This window comes from Myotis daubentonii, chromosome 1 (assembly GCF_963259705.1).
Source record: "Myotis daubentonii chromosome 1, mMyoDau2.1, whole genome shotgun sequence".
NCBI lineage: Eukaryota > Metazoa > Chordata > Mammalia > Chiroptera > Vespertilionidae > Myotis > Myotis daubentonii.
Window position 1 is genome coordinate 162,925,615 of NC_081840.1, and position 23,125 is coordinate 162,948,739.

A 23,125-nucleotide genomic window follows, 5' to 3' on the forward strand; every position below is an offset into this window, starting at 1 on the left:
CATGAAGCTTCTAGCCCAACCTATTGTATAATAGGTCTTCAACAAACAATCAATCCAAGGCCTCCCACTCCTACAGTATTATTGTAAGCAAGCTGCAGGCTTGTTCAGCATCGCGGGTCCAACATGCCGTAATGAGCCAGATTGCTCGGATAATTGGCCTTCTCCCACCAAATGCAAGATTGACAGATTTAATATAAGTCTGTGCAGTTACCCATTCCTGTAATAGAGAGTTCTCATTAAGGAAATGGATTAATTGGCTTACTGATGTTTTAGTGAAAGCCAGATCTGAATAAGTAGACTTCACAGTACTGAGAAAAGCTAATTACACACTAATAAAGAGAGAAATGTGCTTGCTTTGGCTGAAGTCTCAGCCATAAGCTCAAATCAAGACTCTGAAATTAAGATCTGTCAGTGTGAGTGGACATTTATGTCTGACAATTGAAACCGCTCTGATTTTCTCAGGACGGTTCTCTCCCCCTAAACCTCTCACACCGGTTGGAGGCTGCCTGTGTGTTTCCTCTCTGGAAGACTTTCATTAGGGATTCCTAACCCCTCGTCAGGAAATGTGTCTGATATAGACTCAACCTTCAATCTTTTCTTCAATAAACAGCTAATAAGACATATTTGGGACAAACTAAATTAGAGTAAAATATTCATCAGAATTGTTCCCAAAGTATTATGAAGCTCATGCTTCATTAGAAAATTTTGTCTTAATCTCTCTTCTCCCAGTGAACCACTATTCTATCTTTTCAAAATTCAGAAAGACTCTTTATTATGATTATTTTAAGGAAAAAATATGTAAATAAACCATATACATATACTAGAGAGCCAGTGCACGAAAATCATGCACTCTGGGCGGTCCCTCAGCCTGGCCTGTGCCCTCTTGCAGTCTGGAAGCCCTCAGGGGATGTCTGACTGCTGGTTTAGGCCTGGGGGGAGTGGGCCTAAGCCAGCAGTCAGATATCCTTAGTGCTGCTGCAGAGGCGGGAGAGGCTCCTGCCACTACTGTTGTGAGCCCAGCTTCTGGCTGAGCGGTGCTCCCCAGTGGGAGCGCACTGACCACCAGGGGCCAGCCCCTTCATTGAGCGTCTTCCCCCTGGTGGTCAGTGCGCATCATAGTCAGTTGTTCCACCATTTGGTCAATTTGCATATTAGCCTTTTATTATATAGGATGCATATTATTCATATCAGCATCCTTCTTGCCCTGTTAAATGGATATAAAAGTGTCTGGCCAGTGTTTTTTTTTCTCTTTATCAGAAAAACAAATGTTTCTCTCTATTGATCATTCCCTTTAATTTATAATCATGTAATTTCCTCAATCTTTAAAAAATGAAAAACTCCTCTATTGATCCCATGTTGCCTACCAGCTATCATACCCTTTCTCTGCTTACTTTTATAGTAAAACATGCCTAAGGATTGCTCTACACTCATTATTCCCCAATTTCACTCCTTTTCTGACTTGATCCTCTCTAATCCTGTCAAGGCTCATTACATCTCATACCCTTCCCTGCAGCTTACCTTAGTTAACCTGTCAGTAGCACTGAAACAGTTGACCACTTTTCCTCTGTGAATTCTTTTTCCCCTGACTTCTAAGTCAGTAGATTTTGAGATCTCTCCTTATTTCAAAGGCTGCTTGTTCATTCTTGGTCTTTTCTACTGGTACTCCCTATCACCTCAACTTCTCAACTTTGAAATATTTATATTTCAAATGTAATATGTCCAAAAACAAGCTACTGATCTTTTCCAGCCAACATGTTCTTCATACAATCCCTCACCTCAGTACATAGGAATTCATTCCTCCCACTGCTTCTACCACAATCCTTAGAGCCATCAGTCACTACTCACTTTTATTTTACATCTCACCACCAAATAGTCTGTTAGTGCTCCTGTAAAATAACAACGTATTTCAAACATAACTACTTCTCATGGTCTCTGCCTCTGTTATCCTAGTCTATGCTATTATCATTTTATCCTCTATCTTCTGGATTATTGGGCTGGTCTCCATTCAGTTCCCGATCCTCTGCCCTTGTCCTGAACAGCGAGCATGCTGTCAAAAGCGCAGCCAGAGAGTTAAATCAGAATATGCCTGTCCTCTGAATTCCCTAAGGACATGCTTTCTCCCAAATCTTCACCATTGCACATATAAGGCCCTGCAGTCCTGGCCTTTATTACCTTTGTGATTGCATATATTCCAATTATCGTTCTCACTCACTCCACTTACGTAACATGGGCCAATGTGCTCCTTTTCAGCCTTTGCATTTGCTGTGCTGTTTGCTCTCGTTGGAACAGTTTTCTCCCAGATATCTGAATGGATTTCATAGCTGTCAGGTTTTTACCAAAGGCTGCCTTCTTAGTGAGGCTTTGCAAACTACTCATTTCAAAACTGCCCCCAACGCATATACCACCCACATCTCCTTAAACACTAATGTCCGTCTGACATATTATATGCTTTAATTAGTTATTTGTTTATAGATTTTTTTTTTCCAATTTGAGTCTGTGTTCCAAGATGGCAGGAGTTTTAGTCTGTTTTAAATTCCAGTGTTTAGAACAATGCCTGGCATCTAATAGTCCCAATAAATATTTGTTGGAACAATCCATAAATGGATTTGTTAAACTAAAATCAGGGAGATTATGGATTTTCTGGCTCAAATAAGAGTAGATTATTTAAAATAAGTCCAAAATTTAGCCTTCAACTGATACCAACTAGTTTCCAGTTATACTGTGTATTTAGAGGCAAAATAAGTCAGACAGAATCCTTAATTTCTCACATCCATATATATCACAGGAAGGTATTCCTACATAAAGAGAAATGAAGAAAAAGTAATGTTGCTAGGCTCAGAGCTGTGGTATTTAATGAATATTCATATATGTATATGTATGTATATATACTACACTTTTTTCATTTGATTATATTATACACCCTTTTATATCCTTAAGCATCATGAATGATTGAAATTGCCCTAACTGGTTTGGCTCAGTGGATAGAGCATCAGCCTGCGGAATGAAGGGTCCCAGGTTCGATTCCGGTCAAGGGCATGTACCTTGGTTGCGAGCACATCCCCATTGTGCAGGGGTGTGCAGGAGGCAGCTGATTGATGTTTCTCTCTCATCGATGTTTCTAACTATCTCTCTCCCTTCCTCTATGTAAAAAATCAATAAAAATATATTTTTTAAAAAGAATGATTGAAATTCAGAGCCAGTTAATAGGGAAGAATTCCTAAGACTTATATTTTCCCACTGAATTTGCCTTTGCATACTTTCATTCTGAAAGCATAATGCCATTTCATGAGGCCCACTTTCTAAAGCTGTGGTGTCAATACCCATTGCTCTAATTAACATTTGTGGTTAATTGTACACTCATTGAAACTACCTTTCCTTTTGACCAGCAGGCATGTAAATGACAGCTCTAGACTATTCTGTTCTACACAAGCTAATTGGTTTGAAAGAAGCCAGAGAAAAACAGAGGGATTCAAGTTTGGAAGGTTTCTGAGAAATCTAAGGATTATTAAACTTAAATCTTCAGGAACTTAGAGACAATTTGGACACCCTAGGCAGGGGTGTGACCCTTGTAAGAAAACTGCACTGTCTGTATCTGAAACAAATACACCAAAGATAATGAATTATGTATTTAGAATAAGATGCTGTTTCAACCTTAAAAAAATTAATGATATGTTAATGATCTCTATTGGACAGGAACTGTAAGCACATATGTATGGTTTCCCCCTATTACTTTCATGAATTGCCTTGTCATCTATGGGTAGTCAATTGATTTTAACTTAATAAGCATTAAAATCATTACCTACTGAGCCAATAGGTAATCAAAATAATACTGTTGTTTGTTCTCATATACCATGGCTGCTTTCCAAGAAGCTATGGCATTTGGAACAGTGAAGATCAGAGCAGAGATAGTATAAATTCTTAAATATACATTTGCTAAGACTGAATTTGTCACCCCCGCTGTTTTCCATGTACTCTGAGATTAGAACAGTGGGAAATGAGCCTAAATGTAGACTGAGGGTCTTACCATGGGTGTAACAAATATTTTTCAAAAAGTGAGGATAAATATGTATTCAAATAAATATTGCAAGATAAATCTCACTTAGGAATGAAATTAAGCCATCTTCTCAAAGGCTAAGATTTTCCTCTGCCTGGAACAATGAGGCATTACTTCTCTGGGTTCAACTATTGTGAGAACAAAGTGTCCTCTCGGGTTTATTGAAAGTCATTAATTCTTGAGACAATTGTTTTAACAATAAAGTATTTTTAAAAAATACTGCTTATACAACTGGGGTAAAAATTTATTTCACAATTTTGAAGTAAAGGAGATAAAACAGAACTTGGAATAAGAAAGATGACAGATACTTCTATTATGAGAAATGTCTATATACCCTTTTTATAAGAAAATCGCATGGGCATAATACACTGTGTTTATTCCTAAAATTGGAAACATAAAACATGCACTCTTTCAGCATTAGAAAATCTTTTCTTTGTTGCAGTTTAACTAGAGCTAATTTCACATAGGGTGATATAAATTGATAGTACAATAATCTGTATAAGTGCTTGAGTTGGAAAAAAAAAAACACTCAAAGACAGTTCAGATATTTTACTCATCTTGCTTTTCCCCCCTAATTCTCCCAAATGATTATACTGTCCTAGAGACTATTGGGTGTTATCCTGACTTTGTTGCTTCTGGTTCCTTCTGTGTGGAGGCAGATAAAGGGTAAGAACCCAGGACAACTTTTTGGGGAGGTTATATTATGTGTGTCTGTAAAGAGAAAATACACAGATACTGTTAGCTGTTCTAAGAAATTCATGAAAATATGAATAATTTATTAGGTAGCAATACAGTGAGAAAACAGCAGCTGTGACATATGTGAATGGTTCCTACTGTGAATTACAAATCCGGTTTTTGTTTGGCTCTGTTACACCAGACTAACACCACTTCAGGGAGAGATTATTGTAAGCAGTTCACTGGGCTTAGTGGCCAGGAGAAATGTCTTTCCTAATGGTCAGGCTAGTGATGTTTGGCTTAAGGATAGTTTTCTCAATGAATAATTCATAGTTGATAAAAATAAATTTGGAAAATCACCATTACATTTTCCCTAGTTGGAATTAATCTGTCTTCTGTATGTTGCATTAAACATATAACCTGTGGTAAAATATGTAAAGAAATACTTAATTAAATTTTTTTTTTCTCAGCATAACTAGGTAGGCAGAAATAGCACAGACTCCTGCCTTACCCAGTTATTTAGTTTTCCTAATGTCTGTTTCTTTCTCTCACTTTTCCCCTCCATTCTTCCATTTTTTTCTCCCATACAAGTTTTATCTGACTTTTTAGCTCAGTGGGCACATTTTAGGCAAGTTCTAAAATCAAAACAAATACAGTTTTTGTTGTATATTTGCATTTTGTAAAACTTAAGAGATTTACACTAAAAATTTAATGAGCAATTATTAACAAATTATCATATTGAAGCAATATCAAGTAAGTATTAGGTTAAATCTCTCTCCTCATTGTCTGTGGTAATGCTTGTTTAAGCCCAAATATTATCAAAACAGCACAGTATGTGATAAAATAAGTATTGTTGCTTAGGGCTCTTAAATGTTATGACTCCTCTTTCCTCCCATCAAGTCTGTCCTGGATTATTCCCTAGAAGTAAATATCAGTTTTATAAAAAGGGTATTAAACCCTAATTAGGAAAGAAAATTTTTATCAAGGGAAATAAATCCCTTCTATTCTTAAAGTCAGAGAAGAATTGTAAGAGTCCAAAGCAGAGCTGCTGGGCTTAGATGCAGAGAATGTTTTGTCCCCATGGGGGAAAATTTAGCCACTTCCTGCTTCTGTTGGCTCAGCACTGTATCTGATTTAATGAGCTCTTAAAAAGGTATAGGTTGACTTATAAGTGGCATTCATATTTTAATCATTTTAAGAACAGAAAATGAAATCCATCTATTGTCAGCAATGAAAATGAATATATAATTATGTTTTGTTCTTAAAATATAAACAGCTTGTTTATATGTTTAAGTTGAATATATAAAAAATAAGGAGTGAATTAAAAATAATAACTACATTAAATTCTTAGAAAAGTACATACATAAGTAATAGGAAAGGAAAGCAAAGTATATCTTTTAGCAGATGTTAAGTGCATTGATTATTAATAAATAAAAGTTATTAAAAGTTAACAAATCTATTTTCAAATGTTACTTTTATTTTTACAAACAAGAATTTGGACTGTAATAATAATGATTCCTTTAAAAGGCAACTGTTGTTTCTCTCTCTCTCTCTCTCTCTCTCTGTCTTACAAGGTAGGTTTACTTTATGGTATTCTGCAGCTAATCAAAGATACCAATAAATGGCAATCTTTATTTTCTTCTTGATTTTGTTTAATATTTTTCTCCCATGAAGCAATAAAAAATGGCAAACATTTAGAAAAGAGGATATATATATATATATATATATATATATATATATATATATATATGAAGTAATATGCAAATTAGCCGGGACGCTTTAATAGTCACGACAGGCTCAGGAGCAGAGAGACAACACATAGGAGGGCCCGCCCCCACTGGGAGACAGTGAGCCAGCAATCCCACCTCTGCACGTGAGCTGCAGAGGAAACACCTTTTCTGACAGCTCATTGGCTAAGCTCCCTGTATGCCACTCACAGTGTTCTTGGTAACTTGGGTTATAAGAATCCAAGAAGGTGATCTAAGGTTTTTCCACCACACTCCTGGAGGACAAAATGAAGGTCCGCTGCTGGAGGGGCTAAGAAATATCATACCCTGCCCTAGCCGGTTTGGCACAGTGGATAGAGCCTCGGCCTGCCGAACGCAGGGTCTGGGTTCAATTATGAGCATTATGATCAAGGGCATGTACCTAGATCGCAGGCTCCTCCCTGGCCAGGGCCCATGTCAGGGCTCATGCAGGAGGCAACCAATCAAAGGGTCCCTCTCACATTGATGTTTCTCCCTGTCTTTCCCTCTCTCTTCCATGCTCTCTAAAAATCAATGGGAAAATATCCTGTGGTGAGGATAAAAAAAAAAAGAAAGAAAGAAATGTCATATCCTATGAAAGAGACATCTTGAAAAATGCCTAAAGAAAGTTATTTTTTTTTGTGGTGAAGGGACTGGATTCCATGTTGATGAAAACACTTTGGTGGCTGCTGTGGCCGGCAGTGGCAGCAGCAGTGGGGTGAAGGAGGTGACACCTTCCCCTGATCAGCTGGTCGCATCCTGCAGAGGGAGGTCAGACTGAGGCTTAGGCCCGCTCCCTATGAGGAGCGGGCCTAAGCTGTCAGTAAGACATTCCCTGAGGGCTCCTGGACTGTGAGAGGGGACAGGATGGGCTGAGGGACCCCCTCCCCCAGTGCACGAATTTCATGCACCAGGCCTCTAGTCATTCTATGAAAAGAGATTAAAAGAATAAAAAGCATCTATATTTACTTCATTTTTTTTCTATTTCTCTTTTTTCCTTTATTGATTAAGGCATTACATATGTGTCCTTATCCCTCCATTGACTTCATTTTTATTTTTAGTAAAGAAAAATCCTATTGCCTGTATTTTTAACTACCTACTATAAATGTGTGTATGAGTTCTGTGCTCTAACACAACATTTCTTGGTATATATTTTATTAATATCCCATTTTAAATGTTAAAGCTTTTAAAAAAGTAGACACTTGGTCCTTCCCAGTTCATTACTGTAAACAAGTCAAAGGATAATATATATCTTATGAAAAAATTACATAAGATGACTAGGTTTTCTGGTCCAAGTTGGAGCTTACATTTGCTCTCTTTGCTTTCTCCCCACAATTGCACATTCCATTCTTTTCACCCTGATGCATCCCTCATGTTTTTCCATTAAATGCTTTTTATTTAAAATTCTGTTCATGATTTATCTTCTTAAGAAAAATTCCATGTGATTGCAATTGTTGCAGTTATGACACTGCCTTCCATTTCTGGGTATTTTAATATTTATGAAGATGTTTTGAACATTTTTATGTTCATCGATTTCATTATCTACTGAGACACTAGCTATTGCTTTATTTTTCATGAACAAGTTCTGCACTGAGACTTTCTTTTGCCTGCGGTACTTTGCTCATTGAGTACACTGCCACCAAGGGGCTTCAGCCTTAAGCATTCATAATTTAAGAATATAAGTTATTGCACATTTTTTCCTTTTACATAGAAATATTCTTTTACCATTAAATGAGAATGCAATTATAATCAGGAGTTAAGTCCATGTGCTTATATACAAATCCTTTCTTTTTTTAAAAAGATTTCTAGATTTTTTTAGAAAAGTCTTCTCACTCCAACCCAAATTGACCACATGCTTCTCCATTAGACATTGTTTCATTTAACTACAATTTGCTATGATACAGGATAAAATATTAATTTACTTCTTACATAATAGTATTGAGGCCCCAAAAAAAGTTTTGTATATTTGTTACCACAAGTCACTTTTAAAATTCAAAATGGTAAAAAACAAATTTAAAATCCAAATTTAAATGTATTTTCTTATTGAATTTTGGCCCTTTAATACATGTAGAAACAGCTTTGTCTCCTCTTTTGTTTCTGGGTTCCAATCTTACAATAATATTTTTTTCATATGAGATTCAACAGAGTTATGGATATATCTGTATACTACCAGAATACAAATACTGAAGATGGGTAATGAAAGATAATATTTTAATGGTATGCAATTTTAAGGAATACAGAGAAAGGCAGTCATTTAAAAAGGCTTTAAATGGAAAATAATCGGGCTTAGATGAGAACTACAGCTGTTCTAAATTAGTGCATAACCCCAAACAAACGGCAGTTTCTGAAGGTCAGATCTATAAAATGGGAGTAAAAATGCCCAGTTCACACAGATCCTTATAAGGATGCAATGTAAAAGCACCAAAAGCAATGCTGACACAGAAGCACTCAGCAAAGGCCAGTTTATTTTCTCTTTCTCTTCCTCTCTTGAGTCACATCTATATGAAACAAAAAGAAGGCACTGGATCTGCATAAAGAGTAAGATGCTTTTCAGGTAATATTATGGAAACAATGCCACTAATCTCAGGGATCTTAAACCAGTAGCTATAATGTGAACAGCCAATTCATAATTTCATGGTGGATGTTCAGCATCAGGAAAGTCAACACAGCCTCCATTCTGATCTTGGGTATTTTCATAGCTGTGTATTTCCATGTGAATGTTCTTTAAGACTTGCTCCAAACCTGTGCTATTTATAATTCCACTACTCAAAATCATTTGTTTAAATCATTCATATAACTATGCTTACAAGTCAGGAAATGCAATAAATAGCATTCTCATGCTCAGTAATTGGTCTCTGGCTACAGAATTTATTAAATGGACAATAACATATATGAAATGAAACTTCTTACTTCTCTGATATTGACAACAGAAGGATACAATCTCTTTTCATCTCTTGCCACTTGCAATAAAATAACAAGCACATACTTGATCATTTATTTGCTAGGTAAATGCTTAATATTGCCAAAACAAGTATTTTACAAATTAGAAAACTGGAAAATCTAAAAATTCTATTTCTAAGAAAATAAATTTTAGTAAGAAAATATTAAAATGAAGTCACAAAATAGCTCTAGATATTTATATAAATGATAGGAAAATGCATGGGGTAATATTTATTGCATTGCATTGGCCTAAATCTAGTTTTAAGGATAAGAAAAAAAGCTGTTTGTGGAGGATTTGGAAAGAACCTCAAAAAGATTAAGTGTGTATATTGACACTAAAACACTGGAATATTTGCCAAGATCAAGACCACGTGTACCATGATAATGAACAGTGTTAAATGTCTCCTTCACTAATGGTAAGTTCCTGGAAGCCTCTAGAATTTTTTTATTTATTTAATGTTTCTTCTGAATTTTACTTTCCCATAGCCACTTCTCTTAAACAACTACAGGGAAGTAACATTAATTTTTTATTAAGAAAGAGTTGAGACATAAAATGGAGTCATTATAGTCAAGCTGTTAAATTACTAAAATCAAGTAGGATAAAGCATGAGGAAATGATTCTATTCTTAATTTAACTGCCTGAGAACTTAAACTTTCTGAGCTGTTCAGTTGTGCATCAGCTCCTGGGAGACAACCCTGTGAAAAACCACCTGACATCCATTATCCAGACCGCTGGGCATCTAGGGGATTCCCATCTCAGATCAATCCAGAGTCTCAAAATGCAGGACAGATTCTTCCTGAAGAAGTACTTTTTAGTATAAAAATTCTCAGCTTTTCTTCCTTCTTTGGAAACTCTGCGTTTTTGCTTGGTGGTGGAACCTAGTATCCTTAAAACTAGATTCAGGCCAATTGAATGCATAGCTTAAAACCCCTGAATAAATCTTTGCTATTTATTTCTAGCCACAGCCTCCTGATTGTGCATCGTCAACATGATCTTGTTTGAATTTATCCAAATCATGCTTTTGCATTTTATTCCTTCAGAAGAGAGTCTTGGCTATTGTTATTATTCAACATTTATTATCTACAAACTGAAAGACATTATGCTAGGTACTGTGGGGAATACGGAATAACTGGAGCATGGTACTTGCCTCCAGGAACTGAGAAGTTTATAAAAATCAACACTGATTGACCGCTTAATTCATTTCAACACATTAGTAGTGAGCCCAAGTTATTTGCCAAAAACTATGTTAGGAATTGGACATGCTGTGGCAAATGATATAGAACACACCTTGCCTTCACGATAGTCATAATTTATTGGAGAGACAGGAGAACACCCCACCATAAATTTAAAAAAAAATGAAAAACATTCACCAGTATTTACTTTAAATTATAAATAGTTTCACAAAAGGGTCCTCCAAGAATGAATAATAGAAGATAATACCTAATAAAATGAACATTTATTGAGTGCTCATTATTTGCGAGGTTGCTATACATGTTTTACATGTATTTATATTTAATAGTCATAACTATACTATGGAGAAAGGTGTTCTCTTTATTTCCATTTTACAATTGAGAAAACAGAAATGTAAAAAGATTAAGTGACTTGCTCGAGGGTACATGGCTACAAAAAAGCAGAACCAATGGTTAGACCCAGGCAGGTGGCTGCAGAGCACATGTTCTCAGCCTCTTTTTCACAATATTTCTAGATTATACTAAAATTTTCAATGGAGATTAGAGGTGTTCAAGGCAGATACACATGGAAGCCTCTTTCTTTGAAAGTGTCCTGGAGTAGATGGAGTTGTAACTGAGATTTGGGCTTGGTTAAGCGATCAGGATATTTTAGTTAGGAGGAAGGGAGCTCTAGGTCAAGGTAATAGCCTGAAATAATGTAATGAAAGAAGGTCAAATGGACCTGGTGACTGAAGTGTGCAGTTAAAGCTGAGGCTAAAATGGTGGGCTGAGCTATGCGGTGGTGGGTCCTTGATGCCCAATGACTGAGAGGGAAGACTTCTTAGGAGGCCTTTTGAGGGCAATAAACCAAAAGAGAGAAAATGGGGTATATACTAAGGGAGCCACAGAGAGAATAAAAAGAGGGAACAGATGCAACAGATTATAGCTAAGTAAAACTGTTGAGATATGATAACTGAATTGATAGTCTGGATGAGAGTTGTTTGAAGGAGAGGAAGGTTATAAAAATGGGATCAAGGTTCAGTTGGACATATTTTTAGCCTCTTCATCCCTATAAGTCTCTTTCCTCATATGAAAAATTGGAAATAGTAACTCATATGCATGTTGGAAGCTTAGATAAGATAATGGAATTAGAGTGTTATGCAGAGGGTTTGCACAGTTAGTGTCCCTAAATGACATTTGTGATTATCTTATTAGGAGTTGAAAATGACTGTCAAGTTTTAGGCCAAGTCAATAAGCAGATGATTACACCATTAACCAGGATGAAGCAAAAAGATATTTGGGTATATTGAGATCCAAATGCTTTTAATATATCCGTGTAGACATTTTCAACTTGCAAGCTGAAACTAGAGTCTTAAGTCAGAAGGTTCAGATTAAAGAAATGATTTAGCTATCAATCACAGAGAAAATTGCAGAAAGAATCAGCTGATGGAGAAAGAGAAGGAACTCATAAGGGGTCAGTGAAAATTTAGGAAGAAAACCAGTGCCAAAGCTGGAGCCAAGGACATCTGAGAGGAATGAGTGAAGTGAAAATGCAGACATTGAAATTTTGACATTGAAAAAGAGATTGAGGAGAGAGAACCAAGATGGCGGCATAAGTAAACGCCTGTACTTGCTGCATCCTACAACCATGTCAAAATTACAACTAAAATACAGAACAACTATCATCCAGAACCATGGGAAAGCTGGCTGAATGGAAGTACTACAACTAGAGAAGTAAAGAAGAAAGCTCACTGAGGTGAGGTGTGGAGGTACAGAATGGGCTAGTCAGGCACCCAGGTGTGCTGCTTTTTTAATCAGGAGGGAGATCGCCTCTACAGAGGCCGCCCAGAGGAGTAAGGAGGCCCAGCCCCACACAAGACACCCAGCCCAGGGTCCCAGAGCTGGGAAAAGAAGTCCCTACAGGCCATAAGAACTATGGACTGTAAAAACCAGTGTGGGCTGGGCTGAGTGACACACAGGCTCCTGGAGACCCAACTGCTCCTTTTAAAAGGTTGGCACTGTGAACTGAATTTTCAAGCTCTCGCTTGCTCTGAGCTCCAGTGCTGGGCGAGGCTCTGGGGGACCCAGACACTTACAGAGAGAAACTGGACTGTCTGGCATCAGGGCAGGAACTCAGGGGTGGCTTTCTTCCAGACAGAGGTGCTCCCAGCGGTCATTGTTCCTGTGCTGGGAGGACTTCCTTGGTGCAGGGCTGACTGGCAGCCATTTCTGTTTGCTTTGCCCTGGTGATTCCCTGAGACCCACCCCACCCATTTACAACCCCATCCAAGCTGTGCACAGTGGCTTTTGCATATGAATGGCCTGTCCTTTTCAGCCTAAAACCTGTCAAACAAGCTCCAGCTGTGTCAGGGAACCAGAAAGCTATCAATAAAAGGCCCAAGGCCATCACCAGCACCAGCCTGTCTTGCTTCACAGCTGGGCCTTGCATAGACACTTCCAAACCTGATACAAAGAGGAGGAATCTGAAGATCTCTCTGTAGCTCCTGCTGGGTGGCCCCAGGCAGTGGGTGACTTTGCACCTCCCTAGAGACCCAAGATCCAGTATACCCAGTGGTCAGTGTTAGACCATACCAGATTACAACTCTTCACATCCATAAGTGACACACTCAAGGGGAAGGCTCAGTGAGCACCAAAGCCCTACTGAAGCAAGTCCTGCTCCATAAGGGTGTCTCCTGCACAGCAGCTCTCCCACTGCAGTTGCAGCTGTTCCCCATAGCCAATTAGCCTGAGGTCAATTCCCCACAGTGACACCAACAGCAATCAAGGCTCAACTAAAACAAGACTGTGCACAAAGTCTACAAAGGGGTGCACCAAGAGTGTCTACCTCAGGTGATTGAGGAGGCTGAGCCACTGGACCCTACAGGACAACTACTGCAAAACCCCACTCTATCAACTCAAGGAGACTTAGCAGTTATCCAATACATAGAAGCAAACACAGGGAAACAGCCAAAATGTGGAGACAAAGAAACATGTCATAAATGAAAGAAATGGAAGAAAGCAAATTACTGGATATAGAGTTCAAAACCACAATTATAAGGTTACTCAAGAATCTTCTAGAAACCTCCAAAGAACTTAGTGAGACCTTCAAGGATCTTAGTGAGAATGCCCCAAAAAAAAAAAAAAATGGAAAAGGACTAGTCAGAAATTAAGCATACAATGACTGAAATAAAGAATAATATTCAGGGATTCAACAGTAGACTAGAGGATCTCGAGAATCAAGTCAATGGTTTTAAATATGAGGAAGCAAAAAACACCCAACCAGAAGAGCAAAAAGAAAAAAATAATCCAAAAATGTGAAGATAGTGTAAGGAGCCTCTGGGACAACTTCAAGTGTACCAACATCCGAATTATGGGGGTGCCAGAAGAAGAGACAGAGCAAGATATTGAAAAGCTATTTAATGAAATAATGACATAAAACATCCTCTACCTGGTGAAAGAAATAGACTTACAAGTCCAGGAAGCACAGAGATCCCAAACAAGAGGAATCCAAAGAGGACCACACCAAGACACATCTTAATTAAAATGCCAAGGGCAAAAGACAAAGAGGGAATCTTAAAAGCAGCAAGAGAAAACAGTTAGTTACCTACAAGGGAGTGCCCATACAACTGTCAGCTGATTTCTCAACAGAAACTATGCAGGCCAGAGGGAGCGGCAAGAAATATTCAAAGTGATGAATAGAAAGAACCAATAACCAAGATTACTCTACCCAGCAAAGCTATCATTCAGAATTGAAGGTCAGATAAAGAGCTTCACAGACAAGAAAAAGCTAAAGGAGTTCATTACCACCAAACCAGTATTATATGAAATGCTGAAGGGTATTCTTTAGGAAGAGGAAGAAGAAAAAGGTAAAGATAAAAAATTACGAACAATAAAGTGACAACAAATACATATCTATCAACAAGTGAATCTAAAAATCAAATGAATAAAAAATTCGATGAACAGAATAAACTGGTGAATAGAATAGAATCAGGGGCATGGAAATGGAACAGACTGATTATACTTAGAGGAAATGGAGTGTGTTGGGGGGGGTGCAGGAAAAGATTAGACAAAGATCTTTCATGCTGTATGCATTACCTATGGTAACAGACAATAGGGTGGCAAGGGGCTATGGTGGGGTAGGAACTGGGTAGAGGGGAGCAATGGGGGGAAAAAGGAGGAACATCTGTAGTAATCTCAACAATAACGAAAAAAACAAAGAAAAAGAGATTGAAAAGAAAGTAGAGTGGTGTGTGTGTGTGTGTGTGTGTGTGTGTGTGTGTGTGTGTGTGTGTTTATGTCTTCTATTTGTTCAGAGAAAGAGTGGGTATGAGTCACTTTTTTGTAGGTATAAATAACAATAAATCAAAATAAAAAAGGTAAGTGCAATATCATTTATTAGGGATCTACTATATATATTTAATGTTTTCACATTTATTTCATCAAATCCTAAAATCACCTTGTAAGGAATTATTTTTCTAATTTTCAGATAAGGAAACTGAAACTGAGAGAAAACAGGGGTTGCCCAAAGGAAAAACAAACAAACTTGTGTTTCATGAAGTTAGGATTCAAATCCAATCCTGGCTCAATCTCAAGGTCCTATGAGTAGAGAAAAATGGAAAATTTGACAAAGAAAAGAAGGGAGTTGAGGGAGTTTAACAGGGTGTTTAGAGCTGCAGAGTTAGGGTATCAAAACTAGGTTTGAGGACTTGGAAAAAAGTAAAATTCTATAATAGCCTCTATGGTACATTTAATAGATTTTAGAAAGAGATTGCTAACTAGCTCCAAAAGCTTAACTGAGACATGAATTTGTAATGCATGCAGTCAAGTGCAGTTATGTGACTTGTTCCAGTTTCTTCAGTTCTAACAGAACATCAATATTGAACAAAGGCCAGACTTCTAATTGTAGGCTGGCCTATTAAAATATATGCTGAAGATAGCAGCTTGGCTATTTATCTATGAATTCTCTAAAAGTAAGCTTTACAAAATATTGAATATAGAAAGAATATGAGCAATTATTTGATTTAAAATATTGAATCTGTTTAAGGGTATTATTATGTAAGTGAGATAAAATACGTCCTTAATTTTGAAGCTTGCCTTCTATTCCATAAATGAGTAAATACATGCTCAGCATATCAGGTGCTCTTGATATGGGAAGGGAGTCATTACACATTATCAGCTTCTAGACCAGGGGTGGGCAAACTTTTTGACTCGAGGGCCACAATGGGTTCTTAAACTGGACTGGAGGGCCGGAAGAAAAGCATGGATGGAGTGTTTGTGTGAACTAATATAAATTCAAAGTAAACATCATTACATAAAAGGGTACAGTCTTTTTTTTTTAGTTTTATTCATTTCAAATGGGCCGGATCCGGCCCGCGGGCCGTAGTTTGCCCACGGCTGTTCTAGACTCATAAGAAATAAAAACCACATAAGCAAAGCAGGGTATGCTACCACTCAACTCCATTGGTATACTACTATATACTAAGTGGAATGGAAGAGTCTACTAGAGAAAAAACCCACCCACAAAAACTTATATAAAGTTCCGAAAGAGCAATGCTAAGGATGACAGAAATAAAGATCCAATAAGAGTAATGTTCACTAGCCTGAACACATAAAGCCTGTCTTCTGAGTAATTGATTCTCTACAGTCAGTCAATCACTGATCTTCCTTAAAATACTCCATGTGCTGCAACATCTACCCCTCTGCACCTTTATTCCAAAACCATGACCATCTGAAAAATATCATGGTTATTGTCTACCAGCCAAACTCACTAGAGGACAAAATTATCATTCTCTCTCTCTCTCTCTCTAACATACACACAAACACACTCACACCAGCCCACTCACTGTCCACAAGGGCAAACATAGTGTCTAGTTAAGTCAACGAGAGCAGGATGTCAACAGGATTCCCATCACCAACCTGAGCATAGAAAGATTACCAATCAGAAGTTCTCCTAAAAAGCCTGCTAGAGAAAGTGCATGGAAGAATGATTTTTCATTTCTTAAATTCAGCTGAAGCTTATTTATGACTAAGATCTTATTAATATATACACCAAACAACATGACCTCTGTGGTGGAAGGAAGAAGACACCATCTGGATAGTGTTCCTAATTTAAGTAAACATCTGTTGGCTCTACACCATCTGTTGGTTCTACACAACTCCACAGGGGCCCAACAGAGAATCATATATTTTCCTATCTACTTATACATTGATGTAATCATTTTAAGTGTTCAAAACTGATAGAGATGTATGAAATGACATGCTCAAGGTCAGAACTTTAAAATCAGTCTCACTGGACGGAAGGGGTCAGTGGGCTGGTCCTCGGACTTCTGCCCTACCTGCTTCCTGTTCTCGGCCCCCTTGTCAGCCTTCTCCTAATCCTAGCTTTCGGCCCCTGGGCTTTTAGAAAATTAACAGACTTTGTAAAACAGCAGGTTGATAGCGTCCTGGCCAAACCCATTCAGGTACACTACCATCGTTTAGCCATGTTAGACCGTGAATGTGATTATAATGACTGCTATAACTCCCTCCCTGCGGGGACAGCATGACGCCAGAGGGATGCTTGCCTACTCCCCATAGAAGGAGAAAGGCATGGGCACCGACCTGGGTGCACGGCAAAGCACTGCAAGGGAAGGTCATTATTTTGCCTAAAACACATTGTAATTTTTGCTATATACTTTATCTTAAATCACAAAGTATCTCTTAATCTGTGGCGAAGTTTCAGTTTATTTTCAGTATTTGACGTATTTTTGATTAAAAAGATAAATTTTTAGAACTGAATTGATTTTCAATATTGTACTTGCTATTGACATAGTCTTGGATTTTCTCAAGCATTCTGTTAAGTAAATTGTGGTTCACACCCAATTGTGGATTTAAATACCAACACTTTTGCTCTTTGTCCAGGTACCTTTCATATTAATTCTCCCAGGAGACATTGTTAGAAACTGACAAGTAATTTATTTGAAAACCTTATGGATTATAGAAATACTAGAGGCCCAATGCATGAAAATTTATGCAAGAGTAAGCCTTCCTTCCCCCGGCTGCCAGCATCGGCTTCTCTCTGCCACCCAGAACCTGGGCTGCTTCCCTCCTCCAGCTATTGGCAGACACCCGGGACCCAGGCTTATTTCTCTCGGGCCACCCGCAGGCACCTTGGACCCAGGCTGGCTTCCCTTGGGCAGCCTGATGGCACCCAGGACCAGGGCTGGCTTCCCTCTGGCCCTGGCTTCATCAGGAAGGGGTCTAATTAGCATATTACCCTTTTATTATTATAGATATGGTATTATTATCTTTAGCAGTACTGAAAACATGAAAGAAGTGTAGGTGTTAATTAGACAACGTTATCAAAACATGAAAATTGTTCATTAGTAATGAAGAGGCTCTGTTCACAGGTTGTATACAAATTATTAAGCTCTCAAAAGAAAAAGGTCACAAAAAAATGTAAGAAATGTGATTTGAGGAGCCTTCATCTTTCTCCCTACTCCACACAGCTAACACTAAGATACAGAGGACACTTGTTTGTTTATGAATGCATGCAGATGGTTCTTTTTTCCTGTATCTTTAAAAATCATGAAGCTTTTTCCTTTACCCACTTTGTTCAGTAATGACCAAATTCACTGTATTATAACTCCCTATGAGAACCTAAAATGAACAAAGTTTCACTGATGAGGAGTTAGGAAGAATTGAGCAAATAAGTAAGTCAGCTGGGGGGCAAAATATGCTTAAATTTAAGAATATGTGTTTCTCACCAATTAGAAAGGATATATGCACCCTTATGTTCATAGAAGCACAATTTACCATAGCTAAGATTTGGAAACAGCCTAAATGTCTATCAGCAGATGAGTGGATTAGAAAACTGTGGTACATCTACACAATGGAATACTATGCTGCTATAAAAAAGAAGGAATTCTTTTCATTTGCAACAGCATGGATGGAACTGGAGAGATTATGCTAAGCGAAATAAGCCAGTCAGTGAAAGAAAAATACCACATGATCTCACTCATTTATCCTATATAATAAAGAGGTGATATGCAAATTAACCCTCACACCCTCACAAGATGGCTGCCTATGACCAGGCTGGCAGGGGGGTTAGTGAGGGACGACCAAACAACTGAACAAGAAGGCTGCATGGGGTGACCAGGTCAGCAGGGTGGGGCAGTTAGAGGAGACCAGGAAAGCAGAGGGGGGAAGTTGGGGGTGACTAGGCTGGCAGGGGGCAGTTAGGAGCTACCAGGCCACAGGAAGGGGGAAGTTGGGGGTGACCTGGCTGGCACAGGGGGCAGTTATGGGTGATCAGGCCAGCATGCAGAGGCAGTGAGGGGAGATCAGGCAGGCAGGCAGGTGAGCAATTAGGAGCCAGTGGTACAGGATTGTGAGAGGGATGTCTGACTGCTGGTTTAAACCGGCAGTCAGACATCCCACAAGGGGTCCTGGATTGGAGAGGGTTCAGGCTGGGCTGAGGGGATCTCCCCACCATGCATGAATTTCGTGCACCAGACCTCTAGTGGATAATAAAGAACATTATAAACTGATGAACAAAAATAGATACAGAGGCAGAGAAGCATCAAATAGACTGTCAAACTACAGCAAGAAGTCTGGGGAGGGTTGGGGGGCGGAGGTAAGAGATCAACCAAAGGACTTGTATGCATGCATATAAGAATAACCAATGGATGCAAGACACTAGGAGTGGGGGTGAGGGCAGGTCCCAGGGGATAGGGGAGGCTGGGGGGAGTTCAATGGGGAAAAAAAGGAGACATATGTACTACTATTTGTAATACTTTAAACAATAAAAAAAAATTAAAAAATATGTTTCTGCAGGACAGAAGTAAGGTCCATTGGTGGATTGTAAACCTCAAACATGAAAGAATATCTACTCCTTTCAATAATTCTGAAACAACTGTTTGTGGAAAAACTGAATTTATATGTGATAATCTTAGATTTATCAGAATGTGATTATAACATTAGAGCTATTATAAAGAAATATCAAAGTATTTTAACAGCATAATGCCTATTTTTAATTGCATATTTTCCCTCTATCAGGTTTAAATATGTTATTAAAAAGACATAGTTACCATAATTTAGAATATGAAATTTCAACATGTGATTATCTGGCATAATGTCACTAAGAAGGTATGACTTTGGGATTTATATTAACACATATTTTTCTTGTGTGTTGACTTTTAGGGGAGTTTAACCTAAGTTCACCAGTAGTTAGAATAGGGTTGCAGGGAATTATGATGTGCTGAATTAATAGTACCGTGGGCATACACAAGGCTGAATTGAGTCATTGACTTACCTGAGATAGATGCCATGTTTCCATATTGCACTGATCAACGATGACATACAGTGGCTAATTACTAAATGTATCAGATATATAAGAATTACCATAAAAATTCTTTCCAGGAATAAAAATAATGTTTATCCCATACTTGAAGGACATAGAACAAAATCAATCTACTTTATTAGTTTTATTAAAAATTTATGATGTATTTATTTTAAATACAGGAAAAATATATCCTACTAGGGGCCCGGTGCATGAAATTCGTACACTGAGTGTGTGTGTGTGGGGGGAGTGTCCCTCAGCCCAGCCTGCCCCCTCTCACATACTGGGAGCCCTCAGGCGTTGACCCCCATCACCCTCCAATCGCAGGATCGGCCCCTTGCCCAGGCCTGATGCCTCTGGCCTAGGCGTCCGGCCCAGGCAGCGGGGACCCGCAGCTGCAGCGGCCCCACAATCGTGGGCTTCGCTTTAGGCCCAGGCAAGGGACCCCTAGCTCCCGGGACTGCCAGCTTCGACTGTGCCCAGCTCCCATTGCTGGCTCCACCCCTACTTCCTGCTATCACTGGCCAGGGCGGAAAAGGCACCTGATTCTCCTATCATGGCTGGGGGGCAGGGCAAAGGGCCTTTGCCCTGCCCCCCAGCTCTTAGCTCCCCCCTGGGTTTCCAATCACTGTCAGTGGCAGGGGGCTTCTTCCTGCTTTCCCTTTCGCCTCCCTGCATTGTGCCTACATATGCAAATTAACCGCCATCTTGTTGGCAGTTAACTGCCAATCTTAGTTGGCAGTTAACTGCCAATCTTAGTTGGCAGTTAATTTGCATATAGCTCTGATTAGCCAATGAAAAGGGTAGCTCGTACGCCAATTACCATTTTTCTCTTTTATTAGTGTTGATTATAACTCTAGATAGTGAATGATATACATGCTCTTCTGATAACTCTTTTGCTATTTCTTGAAAGTGAAGGGGAAAGTTATATTAGTTGTTATTTTCCTTTCTGGAAATCAAAAATACCAATTATTTTTAGAAGTCCAATATCACAATGATGTGATCTGATAATTAGAATAAATGCTAACATGACCAGAACCTATTTATAGCTTTCAATGTTTTATATTAAATGTTCATTAGCAATAAAATTATTTATTTTATGAAAATGCAAATATTGACAAATTCACCAGTAGAACCATTGTTCTATTACATTTTCCTCAGAGCCATTAGAAGTATAATTCACTTTTTTGAGCAAAATATGCATACTTATGTTACAAATAGAAAATCATCGCTTTTCTAAAGTTGGTTATGAAAACACAAAGTATGTTTTATGTACTAATGTAGTATCCCTTTCTTCAAAATCTTCCCTTGGTTTAGTTCTTACAAAATTAATATCCAATTGCGTTCTAAAATTTGGGGCTTCAACCTACTTAATAAGGAACTGGGACTTTATAAAGAGAGAAAAGGAATTACAGATGAAAAACAAATTTAAGCAACATGAAATAATTTTTATGGGGTAAACTTTTTGAATGATTATCAAAATGTATTCTTTTAATCTAATAATTATTGATTTAATTTGTGTACTTAATAATGTCTTATTTAGACTTTTGAACAAAAGAATAAGGGTGAAGATTTTTATTTCCTTCTCACTATCTCTTCACCAATATTGAACAGGCTATATGGGAGCTAAAAAGACCAGATAAATTTCAAAAAAGGCTATGTCGGGGTGAGAGTGTGGAGACAGAGCCTCTTTATAGCAAAACAAAAATAAGTTGACTAATCTTGCAAAATGCTTAAGACAATGAATGACTCAGGACCGACAGACACTACCAACTAGTTGCTCAGTAGCATCCTTTTCACAAAGCATTGTGCGTGCGTGCGAGCATGCGCGCGTGCGCACACACACACACACACACACACACACACTCATATAATAAAGAGTTTTAGAGATAAAATAGGGAGACTTACTGAGAAGTCTTCAAAGATTTTCTTGAGTTCCTTGTGACCATGCCTTTCCGCGATATATGCTGGATCTGAACCCTCCACATTTTTTATCTGAGACGCCCAGGTTGCTCCTGAACACTGAAGCAAATGAATAGCCAAGTTCTTTAAGCCAAATTTTGCTGCACAGTGGAGAAGAGTCGGAAGTTCTTTGAAATGAGTATCTATAAGCATAAGAATGAATATAATTTAATGTTTATATCATGTCTGCAATCCCATAAGAAAAAATTAACACAATCTGCTCCTAAATGTAATTCCCACATAGCAGAGCAGACTTTTAATGTGATTTTATATATAAGAAACTGTCAGTGGTTCTAGCAATGCAGAATCTCCCCCTTCTATTCCTTATTTTATATATATATATATATATATATATATATATATATATATATATATATACACACTAATATTCTCAATAGCATTAATGTCTAGCTCTTACGGGTAAGTTTAATTTGGAAAGGAGGATCAACCTTTCAAATATCTATAATAATAAAAGCATAATATGCTAATTAGACTGGACGTCCTCTGGACAATCTTCCAGATAAAGGCACGGTGGCAGGAGCTAAGGCAGCCCCTGCAGCAGCAGCAGCAGCGGGGGCCGAGCCCCTTGCATGAATTTCATGCATCGGGCCTCTAGTAACAAAATAAAACACTAAATTGGAATAACTACTTTTGATTGTAGTTTGATATTAAGAAACACTAAATAACAAAACTAAATAAGTTCATCTATAAAACTTCTGTGTTTTCTACTGCTAGGCTAGTATGCTTCCTTCTGAAGTTGAGATGAACATTAAATTCCTGGAGGGGTTATATATTAGATTTCTAGGAGAAATTGTTTTTCTAAAACGTAACTGCAACAGAAAGTATAGGTAAGCAATTTTATAAACATCTCCAGTTTGGAAATTTCCATTAGGATTTTACAGCCTTCATATCAATGTTTTGAAGTTTGGATTTCATAATTATAATACTTATTAGGTACCAATTAGAAGACATCATTAATTATGCATATCTATAAAGTGATAAATGTACACTGCTATCCCAATGACAAAACACACACACACACACACACACACACACACACACACACACACTGGTGATGATGATTTGTTATTCTACACGTCCACATGTAAATGAAAAAAAAATGTGTTATAGAAATTACACACCAGCTTCCTTTAATAGCTGTGGCATTGCCAGTAGCAAGCAAAGGGAAGACTTATTGCAACGGTAACCAAGGCCTCAAAGCAAAAGTCAATTCTCTTCCAGCAAAATTCTACAGCAATG

General features: G+C 38.1%; 1 protein-coding gene across 2 annotated transcripts in view; it reads right to left on the bottom strand.

Moving 5' to 3' along the window:
- Nucleotides 1-23,125, bottom strand: part of BANK1 (B cell scaffold protein with ankyrin repeats 1) — a 319,366-nt gene that overhangs the window by 159,950 nt on the left and 136,291 nt on the right. For both annotated transcript variants that reach the window (XM_059664464.1, XM_059664456.1), the window contains exon 7: nucleotides 21,812-22,008. In XM_059664464.1, the coding sequence (XP_059520447.1) occupies nucleotides 21,812-22,008 (197 nt within the window). The remainder of the gene's footprint in view (nucleotides 1-21,811; nucleotides 22,009-23,125) is intronic.